Consider the following 17,055-nt stretch of genomic DNA (forward strand, 5'->3'; position numbering starts at 1 on the left):
TGCAGAAGAGGGCAAATGGCAGGTTCCCCCACCTATCATGAGTCACGGTGTATTGTCAGACCTGCTTTGGAGCTTTGGTTATTTTTGTTTTTGGGTACCTCAGCCCAACAACATCGTTCAGGGTTGGAAAGTAACTTCAGACTGCTGTGCCAAATCCAGACAGCCTTTAACCTCATGGACATCATTACAGGACAGAAAGGCACATGGATGGTGTGCGTAAAATTGGGACTAGACCTTGATGCATCATTTGCACACAGAGTACATAGAATGAAATAATGTATTTCTGTTAAATGCCATGAGGTGGGCTGTGCCTATACACCCTGCAAAACATTTTGGGATTCCTTATAATAATAACTGAACTTTATTGATCTCATATTGGAGAAATTTACCTCTGCATTTAACCCATCCCCTTGGGGAGCAGTGGGCGGCCATTGTGCACGCCCTGGGGAGCAATCGGGGGTTAAGGATCTTGCTCAGGAACCCAGAGCGGGATTCAAACCGGGTACTGCAACCTTCTCAGAGCAGAAGCACACTGCTCTAACCCACTAGGCCAACACTATCCCCATAGTTCCCAAGTGCAAGATAGGAAGGTCCTATACTATGATATAAAGCATAAAGCCTCTTTTTCCTAACCCCTTCCTTACTACCAGCACTGTTCGGACAGCACTTATCATGGGGACCACTGATGCACTCCTGCTCTGGGTTAAGAGTCCTAACTTGCTGTATTAGGATTGAGCCCTGGTGATCAGTCATGTGTGTGGAAGCAAGGAGACACCTAAAACATGCAGCAGGGTTGAAAACCGCTGCTATAAGGTCCTGCTTGATCTTCTAACATCAGGAGGAGCCTTTTAGAAGTTATTTAAAACTTAGCAATACATAATTGACTATCTTTTTAAGCAAATGCCCTTATCTTTACTGTTTAACTGCTTTTCACAATAAGGTAAATGGTAAATACTAATCCATGATAAGACTAATAGGTTTTAAAACAGTCCAACATTAAAACAAAGTTTTTACGTAACAAAATATGCTTTTAATCTTTTAGTATCTCCTCTCTGACCAAATATCTTGTCTATGCTTCATAGTTGATCACTTTTTATCTTAAAATCCTTCACTTAACCAACATGAGCTTCATAACTTTGCTAAAGTTTAGTTAGCATAGTGATGCTTCATACAGATGCAGAAGCATACACTGGAAACCCTGCATCCCATTTGATATTCTACTAATCTCATTTGTAGTGTCTGATCTTTGAACAGCAAATAGCCTCTCATATTCCTAACACTATGATCCCAGCCAAAGTATTGACCAAGCAAACTGCAGGCTGTAGGACTTTCAAATTAAACAAGTAGAGGAGAAAGGAACAGCTGATTGTCTCCTCTTACCCTGTGAATAATGCCGGCTGAGTGCAGATGTTTGATACCACACAGCATCTGGTAGAGCAGATAGGACATTCTCTCGTGGTCGAGCTCCATCTGAATCACCTGGCACAAGTTGGCATCCATAAGTTCCATCACAAGGTACCTGAGAAAATGAAAGGTGTCGGGTCAGAAAGTGATGCATTTGATGGGTTAACCCTCCTTCTTCGTTTTAAAAATGTCTGCATTAAAAATAAAAAAAACAAGCAGGGCAGGGCTGGGGGAGACTGTGCTAAAAGCAAATGCTCTCATTTATGATTTAGTGTGACAGCTTGAATCAGCTTTAGGTAACACCTCAAGTACTACTCCTGAATGAAAACATACTGGGCTAACAATTTATTATAAAAACACACATATTTTTTTTTTTTTTTTTATCAAAACAAAGATTACAAAAAAAACTCACACATCTTGGAATTCCTCTAACGATTTCTGTGGTGTGAAGACATTTAATAAACTGATTATCTGTAAGAGAGAAAGTGCATTTAGTTAATTATTATGCTGTTAATCAAAAAGAGAAAAACTAATTGATTGAAATTGACTGAATGTTATACGCTATGACTGCTATGAAGAACTGGTTTAAGAAAACAAAATGGACTGAAGAGGTGGGATGGAGCCAAGCGAAGAGGATAATATGATGGGACACAGAGAGACGAAAACAAAGTACAGCAGTGGGGATTACTCTTATTCCTCCAAGTGCTCTCTTTTCTCACTCTCGCCACTTTGCTGCACTTCTGCAGGCTAACAGATGCATGGTCACAACATTACATGGGGGCTAGTGTAGACATTGTTCCAGGGAGATTTGGCCAAAAATAGAATCCTGCTGACAGCAGTTGTATTTTATTGTCTTTCTTCAGAAAAAAAAAAAACAACTTACATTTTTGTGATTGACACATTTCATGAGCACCAACTCCCTGTATGCCCTCTTGGCATGGGTCTGATTCTGGAAGGGTCTGCTCAGCTTCTTTATGGCTACATTCCTGTCCAGGACAGCATCATAGCCCGCACTGCAGAGAAAGAGTAAGAGGGAGAGATAGAGCGCACATAATCATCAGTATTCCTTCAGCATTCATAGCTAGGTTGTTATCTGGGTGCGTATGTGTTTCCACGCTAATTGGGATTTGCAGTGACAGTCTGTGATCTCATAAATAAATCGAAAATTCTTTGTATGATAAAGTTTGTTTATGTAGAGGAAACCAATTTCTGTAGATATAAGTTGAATAAGATATCTAGATCCTGCTTTGACATTTCTGACATTAAATCAGACTTAACTTTGTCTGTTTAGAGCAAATAGGACAACAGCAATATTTCTATTTGCTAAATGATAATGATATGCAAACATGTTGCAGCAAAGTCAGTAGATGAAGAGTGTAAAGAGGACAGGGCTAAACACAGCCCCCACTGCAATAGTATCAGTAGGTTATGTCATATTTATCTCTAGTTTCCACTCAAAAGCTAGCATCCCTGCCTACTACAAGATATGCCAGGACTACATTAATATAAAATATAAAGTTGAGAATTTTATTTCTCATATCATTTTTTTTTCAACAGGACTGTGAAGAAGATGGGACTGAAAATTACAGTTTTTTCCAAATTTGTTTCCATTAGGAAACTAACAATTAGAAATACAGCAATGAGCAGCATCTTGAGCTCAACTATTCATCCTTTTCTACACTTATTTATTTTTAGTACTAGTTTCTGGACTAAATTGGCAAATGCATGGTGAGAAAAGATTATTTTAACAAAAGAAAGGATGAAGTCACTGAACACATGCAATTACAGGGACTGGGAGGATAACAAAAGAAAACCTAATGAAGAATAAAAAATAAACACTATTTAAATACAAATGAGAAATGACAGGCAGTATAAAAAACTGGTGAGCGCAAAAGCAACACAGAAAAGGTTTATATTCTGATTAATTCCTTTTATTTTTTATATCATACCTATAACAAATTGTCACTTTAGGTCTAAAAACATTTGTCCTGCTTTTCATATCTAATGGACAAAAAAATCTTAATCTAACTGATTTAGTAAAAAAAAACCTGTTTGAGAAAAACATTGGTACCAGCTGGAAAAGGTGTGTAATGCTGGAATTAATTTTGCTTTGCTAGCTTAGTGCAACTCTCCCCCTCCAGAGACCTTTTATATTAGAGCTTCTTGCAGCCCGTTATGTTGACTTTCAGAGAATAGGAGTCGAGAAAAATAAAGCATAAAAATGTCATATAATATTCAGTATATTTTTTTCTCTATAGTATCCCTTTGATGGTAAAGGGACTTTTGTGGAATTTTATGCTTTACAGAAAATGCTGACTGTAAAGTGGTGTGGAGTTTTTTATGTCTCTGTAGAGGATGTATATCATAGATTGATAAAAGCATTTATCCAATAAGGATTTTAGCCGTCATCACTTTTTAGATGAGTGAAAGGTGATGTCATGACCAACTAAACTACTAAAAGCCTTGATCAATCTTTAAGATCCCTATAGGAAAGCTCTAAAATATTTAAATAATCATATTATATGTATATGATAACTAAATTGTATATTTTCTGTGTTATATACATTCACATTATTTTGTTAATCCACCTAGATTTCCCTCTAAATGTATTTTTGTACCTGTTGATAATCATAGAAAGAATAGAAAAACTTTTTTGTTAGGCTTTGCTCAACGCAAAAGCGGCTTAAACAACATTCACTCAATTTTGTGAAGTTTGAATTAAAAATAAATACATTTATGAAGAGTAGGTTATTTTTATTTTGTCAGCACAAATATGCAAGAATATGCAGATACAAGAATCTGAATATTCATTTATTTGCATTAAAACACAGAGTAAACATGATAAGATTAGACTATAAAAGCTTTATTTGAGAAAAAATAGTAAGGTGCAGCTGCCAACAGTATGAAAACTACATTCAGACAGAGATCTGTGTGCTGTGAAGAGAGCAGCTAATCCAGAAATCTTAGTTTCTATGCTAAGGAATATCATTTTCCTCTAAGTATTTTCCCCAACTGATTAACCAGAACTGTAATGACATATGTTGCAAGTTGAACTCTCAATGTGTCAAAATAACGAGTAAACTTCTTAGTGTTAGTTTAATGATTTAAAAAAAACAGCTCTGCATAAAAACATACAGAAATAAGACATTCTTAATTAAACTCTAGTATATGTACACAATCCCATTAGTCAAAATAAAGCTGATATCAGGGAACAGGACATCTCTACATTAGTGTTTGTTCAGCCTGCTATGTTTACGGGCAACAATATTAGCAGAATGACTCTTAACTTGTCTCATTTGCATGTTCTCTGGCTATTCTCTGGGAAATTGCCCGATTGCATAAGCAAAGCACAGTGCGCCCTTGCAGACTCAGAGATAATCTTTAGATCCGTCTGCTGGTGAGCACATTGCTTGTTTGATGCTAGCTGTTGGAAGTGAGTCAGACAGATGTTTATGTAAATGTGATTATGTCATCCATCTAAGGATTGGACTAAAGTTGAATAAAAAAAGGATTTTTAATGTTTATTCTCTATTGGATTGAGAAACTATTCAATGTTATACATAAACAAATGCTGATACCTTTCAGAAAATACATCACTGAATCTGAAAACATCTGAATAAGAAACGTTTCTTGCTTGATCTTTCAAATCAGTCCCTGGGACTTGATTATTACCACCAGATTACACCAGATGACAGCTGTGGGACAGGTTCAGTTCCATATACTCCCCGTGCCATCCGTCTCTAAAACATCCTCAAAAATGTGCAACATCTCAGGATTTGCATCAAATGTAAATTCAAAATAATGGCTCTGGAAGAGGGGGACTAGGGTCGAGGAAGCAAGACATGGGGTAAAAGAGGGCATGTGGAGGGCAAAAGTGCTGATACGTCACCCTGGATCATCTGTGTGGATGTTTCTGAGAGGTTGTATTTTATCCCAGTGACACAACATTAAGATGGACATAAGTTATTAAAGTGTTTGGTGTGTCGACAGAGACGGTGAGAGGCATTTCTTTAAGTGGAGCCTTGGCAGCCGTTGCACTGCATTCTTGCAGAGAAGGCGTGAGGTGAATTATAATGAAATCAGGCTTCCTCTGCAATCTGGATTAAGGATTCATAAGGAGAAATTTATGTTAGACCCTAGGTCCATTTATCCGCAGAGAAAATAGAAGAAACGCTATAAGCTCACATCCTACACCTAAGATAAAAATTAGAACAAAAATGCTGTCCATGTTTTATGTTTCGCCTAAAAGAATTTATTTTTAATCTTTCTACATCAAAGGTAAAATGTTTGAAAAAAAATTTATCAAAAATGTCAAACTTTTAAGACTTTTAAGAAAATAAACACACTTTCATTTTAACTGAGTAATATTTGTTTTATAAAATGCATCTGCATCTTATCACTTAAGATAAATATTTCACCAACGTGATGTGATAAACACTTGTTTTTTTTTCTCTTGTATTAAATAAGTATAATATAAATAAGTATAAATAATCGTCAGAAGATGGCAGAAGTTTGTTTTTCTTATATTTAAAAGCATTAATGAACATGAATTTAATCAAGAAGCATTCTGGTTTTACCAGATGTCTAAAACTCTTGGAAATTGTTTAATATGCTCAACATTAAAAGGCTTTTCTGAATTACTAATAAATGCAGCTAAAGAGCTTGTTCTTATCCTATTTCCATAAAATAATGCCTGAGGCAGGGTTCCTAAATACTGGCTCCCTCAAATTCACCCTAATTTGTTGATTTAATCACCTGCTGAAAACTGAGATAAACTTTAAAAATGAGCCAACCCAATCATTAAATACAGATAGCCTCATCAAACAGCTTCATGCTATTTAAACTAGGATATAAAAAAATTTGGCACAGCTGCGAACTTACCAGACGATTCCCTGAGCTCCGGAACCAATGGGCTTCAAATTCTGGTAACGCTTTAGAACTGTGAAGGTAGAGTCTCCCACTTCCACACTGTAGAACTGGTTGTCCACTTTGCTTTTGCTCATGTTGTAATGTTTGGCGATATATGACACATCCACTTGTTTTCCAAAACCCTGTGTGAGGCAAACGCAGCACAAGAGAGGAGTTACTCTTCATGGAAGAGAAAGCAGCGGCTAACATTTTTAACAGAACAACATAATTAATGCATTCAAGGCAATTAAATACAATCAAATAATACATCACATAGAAATAACATAGATATTGTTTTAATATTTGAAAAATGAACTATTTCAACAGGTATGTTACATTTTACTATATATTTCTGATTACAAGCAATAAAACACATTTTAAGCATTTCAGATGTTTCATGGTCTTCCTTCATATGGTAAATTTTAAATCCCCTTGAAAGATTCAGCTCTAAGCTCTGACTGCCAATTTATTGCTCCATTTTCAGATATATTGCTGAGGTTCCTTTCTCTGCTGATAGGTTTACTATCATTTTAATGTCTGCAGCATATTTTCTTCATGTAATGTTTAATATCATTCAGATGATGAACATTTAAGCTCCTCCAATACAGTTATTCAACCAAAATAATAATAAATATTTTTGGTCTTATGTTAAGTAAAGAATGGGTCATTTTTGCCAGTTTCGTCATTTTAAACATACATATGCGACATACACTATCTACAACTTAGAAGTAAAGTATGGCATATACTGTTTTTAGTAGGTTTAGTAAAATGACAACAATGGGGACTTATTTGAAAAAAAATTATTTTTATGAATTTTTCTTAAAGGTAAAGAGGAGAATGTTTTGCAGATTTTTGTAAGGGTCTGCCCTATCCACTCCGAAAAAAAAAAAAATGTATTAACATGCACAACCCTTTACCCGCTTCGGAGAGGGAACACCTATTAAACGTGTGCAAGAGCATGGACAAGCATGTTTCTCCTCGTGCACGCTCTGTTTACAAGTTGCTGTTTCTATTGCTGTTTCCATTGCTTACTTTCCAAGAGAAGATTTGCAATTTTTCCACTATGTCAGACTCACCACCACCACGAGCATGAAGAATGGCCTTACGTAAACATATCACCAGAATGATTTACAATTAGGAGGACCACTTAATTTGATGATCCACCCGGAAAACGAACATCCTCCATTATACTTTTAAATTTTGTAGTATAAGACTGTATCTTAAACTGTCTCAGTAACATCTATTTATTTTTTCTACTCTTCTTTTTGTCATATGCTGCACCAGAATATGTAAAGAGCATAATTTCACAGCATGTATTCATGTAGCGAAAAAATGATCCAAAGCAAAGCAGCAAGTCCAACTCTAAATGGTTCAAAAATCAACAGCTGGTTTAAGACAGACCTAATTTACTGTAACTCCAGACCTAAATCTGACTTTAACCAGTCCATCATGCTTACTAAGAAATCCTCTAATATGTCTGAATTAAAACAGTTCTGCAAAGAAAAAACTGCCAAAAATCCTGACCCTTTGAAGTATTTATTACAATTTGGTTGAATATGTTCTTAGTTCAACCAAGTCGGTTTGGACAGAGTTTTACACTGAAAAAATAAAATTATAAATTGAAAACAGCCTTCCATTTGTCTTGGATAATCCTTGACAGTTAACACTTGTTAGAGGATTTGAAATATGTAAACACAAAAAAGTGCATACGTAAATAAAAGAAATCCAGTGATTTTTTAAGAAAACATTTTTTTTTCAAATCAACATGTAAGTTTGCTCAAAATTAATATTACATGTTCTTCTTACCCTTCAAAGCAACAAAAGCATAGCAGAACAGGCAAAAACATATACTAGCTATATTATTACATCAGTGCCACTAATTGCGTATCTCAGATAGACTTTATTACATCATTGTGCACACACTAGTCAAGCTTTAATTACTTACGCAACACAGGCACAGAAATAGTGGTGCAGCAAAATAATAATTACATTAATTACATACTGTAATTAGGCCACAGCTCTGCTTGGTACTACTGTGTAAGTCCTATAATGGCAGGAATGTCCCAAACCCATGATCGTATTGTTTTAACATCTAGCTGTAACCTTTCATTAAACAGAAGTACCAACGGTGGTTTTAAAATCGTAGATTAGATGCAATCTAACGAAGCCTGAAAAGCGCCAGAGAAACTTAATCTAGAGTCAGTTGCTGCCCTCCCACACATACTGGATGTATGGATTATGCATTTTAGAAATGAGTTTGACATTTAAGCTATGAAAGCTCAATGGGAGGCTAGAAATTAAGCCCCACTTTAGCCAAATGCCTCAGCTACGGATAAACACTGGAGGTGTTAAAATTCAGTATGAAATTCGATCGAGACTGAAATAGTTTTGTACAGTTGTAATTGTCAAGATGAGGCTAAATAAAAGCTCGTTATTCTCTTTGAATCCCTATAGGAAATATATAGGGATTCAGTCCATCACATATGTTTCTATTTTTTACATTAAATGAGTCTGTTTGCACCAAACAACATAGAAACCAAACAAAAAGACAGTAAAACACATGTAGCAAATAAGGGAAAACGGAAGGGAATGAATACTGTACCTTTTTTACCTGTAAGGAACACACACCTGACAAAAAGCTATCTTTACATCCAGGACTGGTTGGCTGCAGTTGTATAAGAAATGTCTGCTCATAAATACCTGGAAGACACAAAAAGGGGAGAAGCAGAGTCAGAGAGGAACACATAGGCAGGAGTGTGCAAATAGCTGTATTGAAATGATTCTCATGACATGAGGGATGACAAAAATGCAGCCTCCAAACATGAGCTCTGCCTATATGGGAAAAAAAAAAGGAAAAAATAAATCTGCACCTTCGTATGGATCAGCTGTATGCTAAAATGCAATAAACTGACTCAAGCCATTATTGGGCATCTGTGAAACTAATTCTGTGAAATCCTTCTTTGCAGTTTTTCTCTGCTGTGATATTGACTCCTTCAACAGCATTCACAGCTGTTTTCTCTCTCCTTTTTTGTTTGCCATCGATCTCGATGAAAATGACCACAACCCATCCATCTATAAATATTAACTGATCAATAAATCATTCCCTCATCAGACAGCAATGATCAATTTATATCTCTGCCTGTAGATAATAGAGATATAAGCAAACATTATATATTAATATGAGCTATTAAAGAATAATAATGTCTGATGACCTGAATAGTCCGTTGAAACTGCATCAGTATAGGTATTTATAAATGCCATTACTTTCCAATTTATTTACCTGCTTACTTCCATATTTGTAAAACCTTTATAAAGTGGAAAAGTGGCCCTTTTAAAGTATAGGTAATTTTTTATTGAAAGCATGATTTAATTTGCCAGACTTACATAAGGTACAAAATAAAAAAAAAAGATCAGTAAATATTAAGCAACAATTAAACTCTGAGTCATACAAATTTCAAATTGGATTTGTATTCTTTGATTAGTGATGTATCAACAACTTGATGACCATGATTATTGAAAATGTGATTGTTCTGCATAAAATTAGTGAAAATGCAATAAACTATGCAATCTGTGCAATTCAATTCCTAATTAGATTTTTTTTCCTTAATTATTATTATTCCCAAACCAAATTCCCCAGATATTGCTCTTTTGAAGCACTGCTTTTCAGTGTTTTCCTAAAAAATGTATAGTCATGTAGATATTTATTGGCACTACATATTGTGGATAGATGGACATACTATAGCTTTTGCAGCACCTAATAAGTTAGATTTTAGTATTGCTTAGTTTTAAAATGCCTGTGGCATCCTTTTTCACAAAAAAAGAAACTGAAAAGTATTTCACTGTGACTAAGGAAGCAATAAAAGACAATTATGACTCAAAAAAGGAATATGTCTTTGTTAAAATTTGACAGTCCAAACCCGACCAGAAGTAAAGATGAAAGGGAAAATGGGGATCCTTAACTGTACCAATGCCAGTTAAAAACAGTTCAGATAGATGGCAGGCTGAGCAAAAATAACATTAATATGGTAAAACAGTGGAAGGTTCACTGATCAGTTCACTGATCAATTCACGGATCAGTTTGCACCACTTTTCTCTAGTGAACAAGATAAACGTTGTCTCAAACAGAGCTATAAAACTGACTGGGGACAGGTGGGCCGGCCAAATGAATGCGGCCTGTTTACCTGTCAGTTACCTGTCTAAGTCTCTCTCTTTTTTTTTCAAAATTTTTTTTGAATAAGGGATGGACATAGCATAGAAACTGTACTTTAATACACTTTTAACGGTTTCTTCAAACAGCGAGCATTTTATGTTTTATCATTGATCCTCATTACATAAAAATACATTCTAAATCTAGTAGTCTGAAAGTGCTTTCGTTAAGGAGACCTTAACCGCATTTCTGATCACCACTCATTTCAGTTGCAAATAATTTTTTTTAACAGTATTTTAACTGTGCTATTTTCCTATACATATATTAGAATGTATAAAACGAAAGCACCTTAAACTCCATTTTATATCTCATCAACTCTCACCAACTTCCCTTTTCCAATGATATCTTGATCTTCCCACATTTCCAAAGTGGGGAATTCTGTTTTCTGACTGATGTGCAGTATCACTTTTCCACCACACATAGTGATTTGCATGTATGCCTAAGATATTATTTTATTATTACCAGACAGGTCAGCTGACAGCCTTGACAAAACCTAAAGAACTGACGAGTGGGGGCCCTTCACTTCATACTTTGTATAGTCTTGATTGATGAATCTTTGAATGAGGTCTTGCCTAAAATTTTAAATTTTTTAAATAACCTTTTCTGGAAGCAAAAGAAACTAATAGTTAATTAAATAAGTGAAGAATATCTAATTCTTTATTCATTAAGGATAAAAAACTATACTTATGTATTTATTGCATGCATCTGAAGTAACATTTAAATGTTTACATTTACAAATAAAGATCTTTCCACTTTTTAATTTATGAAATATGCAACACATTTGGCTTTCCATACCTGCTCCAGTTGTAATTGATCCCATTTGTACATTTCTACTTGTGTAACATGTTTGAATTACTGCCTTGAAGCTGAATTGATAAATAAGTACATATAAAAATACATTTTGTGCGTGTTTTTCCCCTTCAATGAGAAACCAAATTAAAATAGTTAATGTTACTAAACAAATGGAAATGAAAATATATTTTGTAACAGCAGTTATAACTACATAATAACATACACAGTGACTCGCACTGGGGTGATGCAAAAACTCTGTGGCAGCTGTTTGCCTACACTGCAAAAATGTTCTGAAAATGAGTAAAAATGTCTTAAAATAAGTTTATTTATTCTTAATATGACTAGGAAAATAAGATGATCTGCCAATGGAATTAGCATTTTTACCCTTAAATAAGATAATTAGATAAAATGCACTTGAAAAAAGAGACTGCAGTTGTTGTTTTTTTTCTTATTTTCAATGTACATTGTCTTGTTTCAATTGGCAAAGAGTTCATTTATCTGCTCAATTCAAGAAAAAAATGCTCTTATTTTAAGAAAAATTGACTTACTTGGATTCTAATTTTTTGCAGTGTAGCACAAGTGGTTTGTTGCTTATTAGGAACAACAGGCATCAAAGGGTTAAACCACAAAATGTTCTGGTCAAATCTTTCTTAAGCAGTAAAGTAGGATTGTTTATTAATTCACTGCCACCGCTGCAATGTTGACGATCTAAAGTTCTGTTAGATCTAAAGCTGTTCCTGCGGCTTGTGAGCCGATGTACCCTTCCGGTTAAAGTGATGAAGCTGCTGCCTGACCATGTGAGAAGAGGAAGATTCAGGTTCTGTATTTTCCTGTCTCCACCTGCAGCGCAGTCCGCCTTACGTATAGCAGCTGGACAAACATCAGAGAAACTGCGCAAGTGGCATAACCAGTTAGAAGGAATGGCTGGTTGGGGTACTTCCCAATACTGGAGTGGATCATTGAAAGAAACTAATAATAGGAAAATAGTTTATGAAACTTGTCAATAAAGCTCCAATTTCCTTGCAAGCATCTTTAAAAAACAATAAAATTTGTGGCCAAAGATGTGGCAGGCTTGTCCTTCTGACAAACCCACTTTAAGCGTATTTATGCCATAGCTGGAGTAAGAAAGTCAGTGTCTTACTCTTATTAAATGTAAGGTGACCAAAAGTCACAACCTGTAGGATTCAAAAAATGCATTTGTTAAAATTCAATTATACTGCAGCTGCAATTAATTGCCCAACTCTAACACACACTGCCTACAGTAGATCTGCCTCTCAATGCACAGTAGCTTACTAACCAACCAACCTAAAGGTCAAAGGTCAGTCGGTTTAAAATCTAGAACACATTTATTGCAATGTATGGTTAAAAAAAAAACTGAGGTAGAACCAGATTTAATTATTTTAATCCTCAGTTACACTGTTTAACCTGTAGGACCAGTTCATTGTGTAAAACAAAAACATTTCCTGTTGGTTTTAATGTTGACAGAACAAAAACTTGTCCTTATATAATGCATAAAGAGAAGATAATATAAACTGAAGTAATGCCATAACCACTGCTGTCAATGCAGAATAAAACTAGGTTGCTAAAACTCATTTTCCAATGCAAAGTATATAATATATTATATGACAAATGCAGGAATTTACAAATGACAGCTATGAGCCTATAAGAAGTTCAGAAAGCCCCAACATTCAGAGCCTTTTGAGGGTATGGTGCATTTTTATAAGAACAAAATAAGACAGCAATATGCCTTATGAATTAGATCTATTACTTTCAAACATCCACTTCTGGCCAGGAAATTGTATTTTTCCAGAATTTCCCCATTGTAGGACAATAAAAGGATGTTCCATTCCATTCCATTCCATTCTATTCTATTCTATTCTATTCTATTCTATTCTATTCTATTCTATTCTATTCTATTCTATTCTATTCTATTTTCTTCTATACTATTTTGAATTTGTAAAGACTTTTCTCTAGAGAAGGTGAGGGGCGTTTTTTCCAGCTTAAAAAAAAAGCGATCCAGACGTACCAATCCAGAGCTTCTGTACAGTAACTAGTGTGAACTCTCTTATTTGCTTCAATATTTATATTTGTTGTATAATCTATAAATAAGATTAAAAAAAACAATGACAGCAAATATCCAATTTAACATCCATATGTGTTTACATTTTGGTATGACACAGGGACCTATGTCATGTAAAGGGACTATTCATGCTGACACAAACATTGATAAACACATAATTCTCTCAGTATTTCTAACTTTCTTATATTACGTATAAAAAAGCTTCTGTAAAGAGCACATAATACTTTTACCTGACAGAAGGCAAACAACTCGGTTTGTCTGAAGAAAAGCTTTTGTCGATTTTCTGCTGCTTTCATTAATTAAAAAAGTAAAATAATTTATACAGGAAACTGTATGGATGTTAAGGTATATATATATAATCTGTGTGACTTTGGATAAGTTCCAAAACTTTAACAAAATGTAAAATTACCGATGAGAGGATGTACTTTAATAGTTTGGTATGAGTGGAAATATTTCAAACTTTTTGTATTACCTCTATTCTGCCATCCTGTATTACAGTCACAGCTCACGCTTTGATGTCTGTGCTCAAAATGGAACAGAGCAGCTCTAAGAGAAGAAATGTGGGACACTGAGGCGGCTGATGTATGCTGTGGCTTAATTTTCTGGCCTTTAAAAAAGTAGCACATTTATCCTATCTGGGTTTCATAAGGGATATGAATGTGTAGAATATAATGTCATGAAAAGGGTACAGGGAGGCGCTTTAAGGACGGCCAGTTAAAAAATTATTTACAGCCCATCACTCAATAATAGTTACTACACCAACCTTTGTATAGTTGTGGAAAACATCACTGTCACTACGAAGAATGGCAGATATTTGCAGATAATCTGACTGATCAATACTAAATCACTTTTAGTGGCTGGGCAGATAATGATCTTAAGACATCTGTGAACACAGATGTCTTAAGATCATTAAGAATGTTAGGAAAAGGAATACGGTCTGGAAAATTCCACCTAAAAGTACATTTTCTTTCAATTTATCACTTAAATAAATTTAACTTTGTAAACGGAAGGCAAATTTATTTGTATATCACAATTCAGTACATGGTGGATTCAAAGTGCTTTACATGAATTAGATAATAAAACAGAAGAAAAATAAAAGCATAATAAAAGAAAAAATATTTGTAAAACAAATAGATCTATTGGATAACAACCTTAATCCTTTATAGGGCACTCAGTGAAATACTTTTAAAATCAACATTTTAAGCCAATAGTGTTATTGGAATCCAGGACAAGACCTTATTACCTTTGTAACATTCAAAAAATATAGATATTCTGATGGCAAAAATAAATGCCAATGGGATAACAAGAAACACCAACTTGCCTGAATATATTAAGAAAAATAACAAAAGTGCTTCTATAAGAAATTTATGAAAAATAACTTCAACAGTCAAAGGCAGCTCTAAACATTTTTTTTTTTACTTTGACCTAAAGAACTCAGACTTTGAGCACTTTTACTGTCTTCTTGCAGTTTTTAAGTGGAGCATAGGAACTAAATGCTACTTCTCCATGTTTGGTTGTAGTTCTGGGTGAACAAACTAGGCTTCAACTAGAAAATGTAACTACCGGTAGTTACTACCTACTGTCTGATTATAAAAAAAGTGTGGGGAAAAGATCTTTAAATGACAGGATAAAGTTGTAAGTTGTTGTTATTGAATTGCATTAAACGGTTCCAACTCTGGATCTCCATGACAACAATTTTTTTTTTTTATTTGAGTAAATTTCCAAAAAGAGTCAGTAACTTTTGATTTCATCCTCCTTGAACCGTCTTCTTCATCCATGAAAGGACATTTTTAGGTGACGAGGTGCCTTCATTGAAATAATGTCTGTTTTGACCAGAAGCTGTGGCTGAGCAGAGACAATTAAAATCTAACCTATAGCCCACATCTTAGCTTAATGAGTAAAAAAGAGAAGACTGCCCTGTCACTGAAAATAAACCAAACTACTCTAAGTAATTATCCAGGAGGAAATAAACACGGAGAAGTAGACAAAATAAATATTCATGTAAAATCGTTCTTCTTTATTCTGCACATCAACTCTCCAAGAAAAATGAAAACATTAGATTCTGAGCTTATTTATTCAAAGCTTTAATTCTGCTGATGGCAGTCATGCTTAAGGTGCTGCTCTCGCTCTAGCTAAAACTATACTCAGCAGCTTTCCTCAAAAACCAATCTATCATTCTGGCTTCATACAGCTATCCCTACAAGCTGACCAAGAAGAGGGGAAAAACAGCTTGAAACAGATTTCTGTATCATGCAAGACAATGTTACAAGTCATTAATTATCTGTCATTTGTTAACATATGAAAAGATCAGTAGAAAGTACTTTGTTTTTAAAGACATTTAAATGTTTTTATTTCATTAATTGTGCATTGCAAATGTGTTCATTCCCCTTGAATCTTTCTTAGTTTTTACATATTGTAACAGCAAACTTTCATGTATTTTACATTTTATATAATGCAATAGAACAAAGAACAACTAAAAATACTAATCCTGAAAAATAATGACAATTATAAAAATCTTGAAAGTGTGACATGCAGCTCTATTGCCCTGCTCTACTATTTAGTGCATCCTTTCGACCACATAAATTTACAGCCCACTTATTATTGGACAAACATGAAGACCAAGGAAGACAGCAGACAGCTGTTAGAGAAGTTAAAGATGAGGGAGTCGGAGTAGCAGCCTAGTGGTTAGGGTATAGAACCTGGAATCCTGAGGTTCTGAGTTCGAGCCCCATTCCCACAGACTGCCACTCTGGGTCTCTGGGAAAGAGTCTTAACCCCACACTGCTCCCCGGGCGCCCCATGATGGCAGCCCACTGCTACCCAAGGCGATTGGTTAAATGCCGAGGTAAATTTCTCCAATGTGAGATCAATAAAGTTAAATTATTAAAAAAAACTAACAGAGAATTATTTTATATTAAATAGTTTTGAAGAAGCTGGTGTGGGAGAAACTATGGGACTATTAGTCATGCATTCCAATAAGGAAGGCAATATTGAAAGAAAGTCATAAAAAGTATTTTAGTGTATCAAAGGGGGCACTCTAAACATCTGGAAGGTGCTCTCCTCATATGAGGAATTTCGTGTGTTGGATAACTAGCTCTGTATAGCACACAGAACACACCATCCCCATACACAGTGTAGGAAGGCTCATGCTGTGGGGATGACCAAGCAGCTGATTTACCAGATAGAATGGCAGAGTTAAAGTCCAGACCTAAATCTTAACAGGAATCTGCAGACAGACTTAAAGAAATGTATGTTTACAGATGTTCTGTATTCAATCTGACTAAGCTTCAGCAATTCTGCACAGAAGAATAAAACATATATTTCTAAACAGACAAACTGTATGCTACAGTTTGTCTGTTACATCCGGGTACTACATGGGGGATGAATAACTATTCACACCAAACTGTTTCGATTTTTACTTCCATAAAAATCTAGACCAGCTGTCCACAGCTAGGCTCTTATACATCTTAAACTATTGCATGCAAGCTTTTAGTTGTCACATGACAACATCCAGGAAATTCATAAAAGTTTAACAGGTCTGACAGTTTTCATGCATGAAGTTATCAACAATGATTAGTTCCATACACTATGGTGTCACAGAGAAAAAGCAGAAATTTAAAAAAATTACACATACATTTATTGATCATGATTTTTGTCCCAAATC

At 34.9% G+C, this 17,055-nt stretch overlaps 1 protein-coding gene across 6 annotated transcripts in view; it reads right to left on the reverse strand.

Moving 5' to 3' along the window:
* The window catches only part of mapk10 (mitogen-activated protein kinase 10), a 41,505-nt gene that overhangs the window by 14,717 nt on the left and 9,733 nt on the right, over positions 1-17,055 (reverse strand). For 4 of the 6 annotated variants that reach the window (XM_015376413.1, XM_015376419.1, XM_015376418.1 and 1 more), the window contains exons 2-6: positions 8,941-9,012; positions 6,286-6,455; positions 2,288-2,417; positions 1,817-1,875; positions 1,381-1,519 (exon numbers count right to left, since the gene is read on the reverse strand). In XM_015376413.1, coding sequence (XP_015231899.1) covers positions 1,381-1,519; positions 1,817-1,875; positions 2,288-2,417; positions 6,286-6,455; positions 8,941-9,012 — 570 coding nt within the window. Of the gene's footprint in view, positions 1-1,380; positions 1,520-1,816; positions 1,876-2,287; positions 2,418-6,285; positions 6,456-8,914; positions 9,013-17,055 lie in introns of all 6 variants that reach the window. The other 2 variants (XM_015376415.1, XM_015376414.1) reach the window with 2 other exon arrangements.

This window comes from Cyprinodon variegatus, unplaced genomic scaffold (assembly GCF_000732505.1).
Source record: "Cyprinodon variegatus isolate N-32 unplaced genomic scaffold, C_variegatus-1.0 Scaffold134, whole genome shotgun sequence".
Lineage (NCBI taxonomy): Eukaryota > Metazoa > Chordata > Actinopteri > Cyprinodontiformes > Cyprinodontidae > Cyprinodon > Cyprinodon variegatus.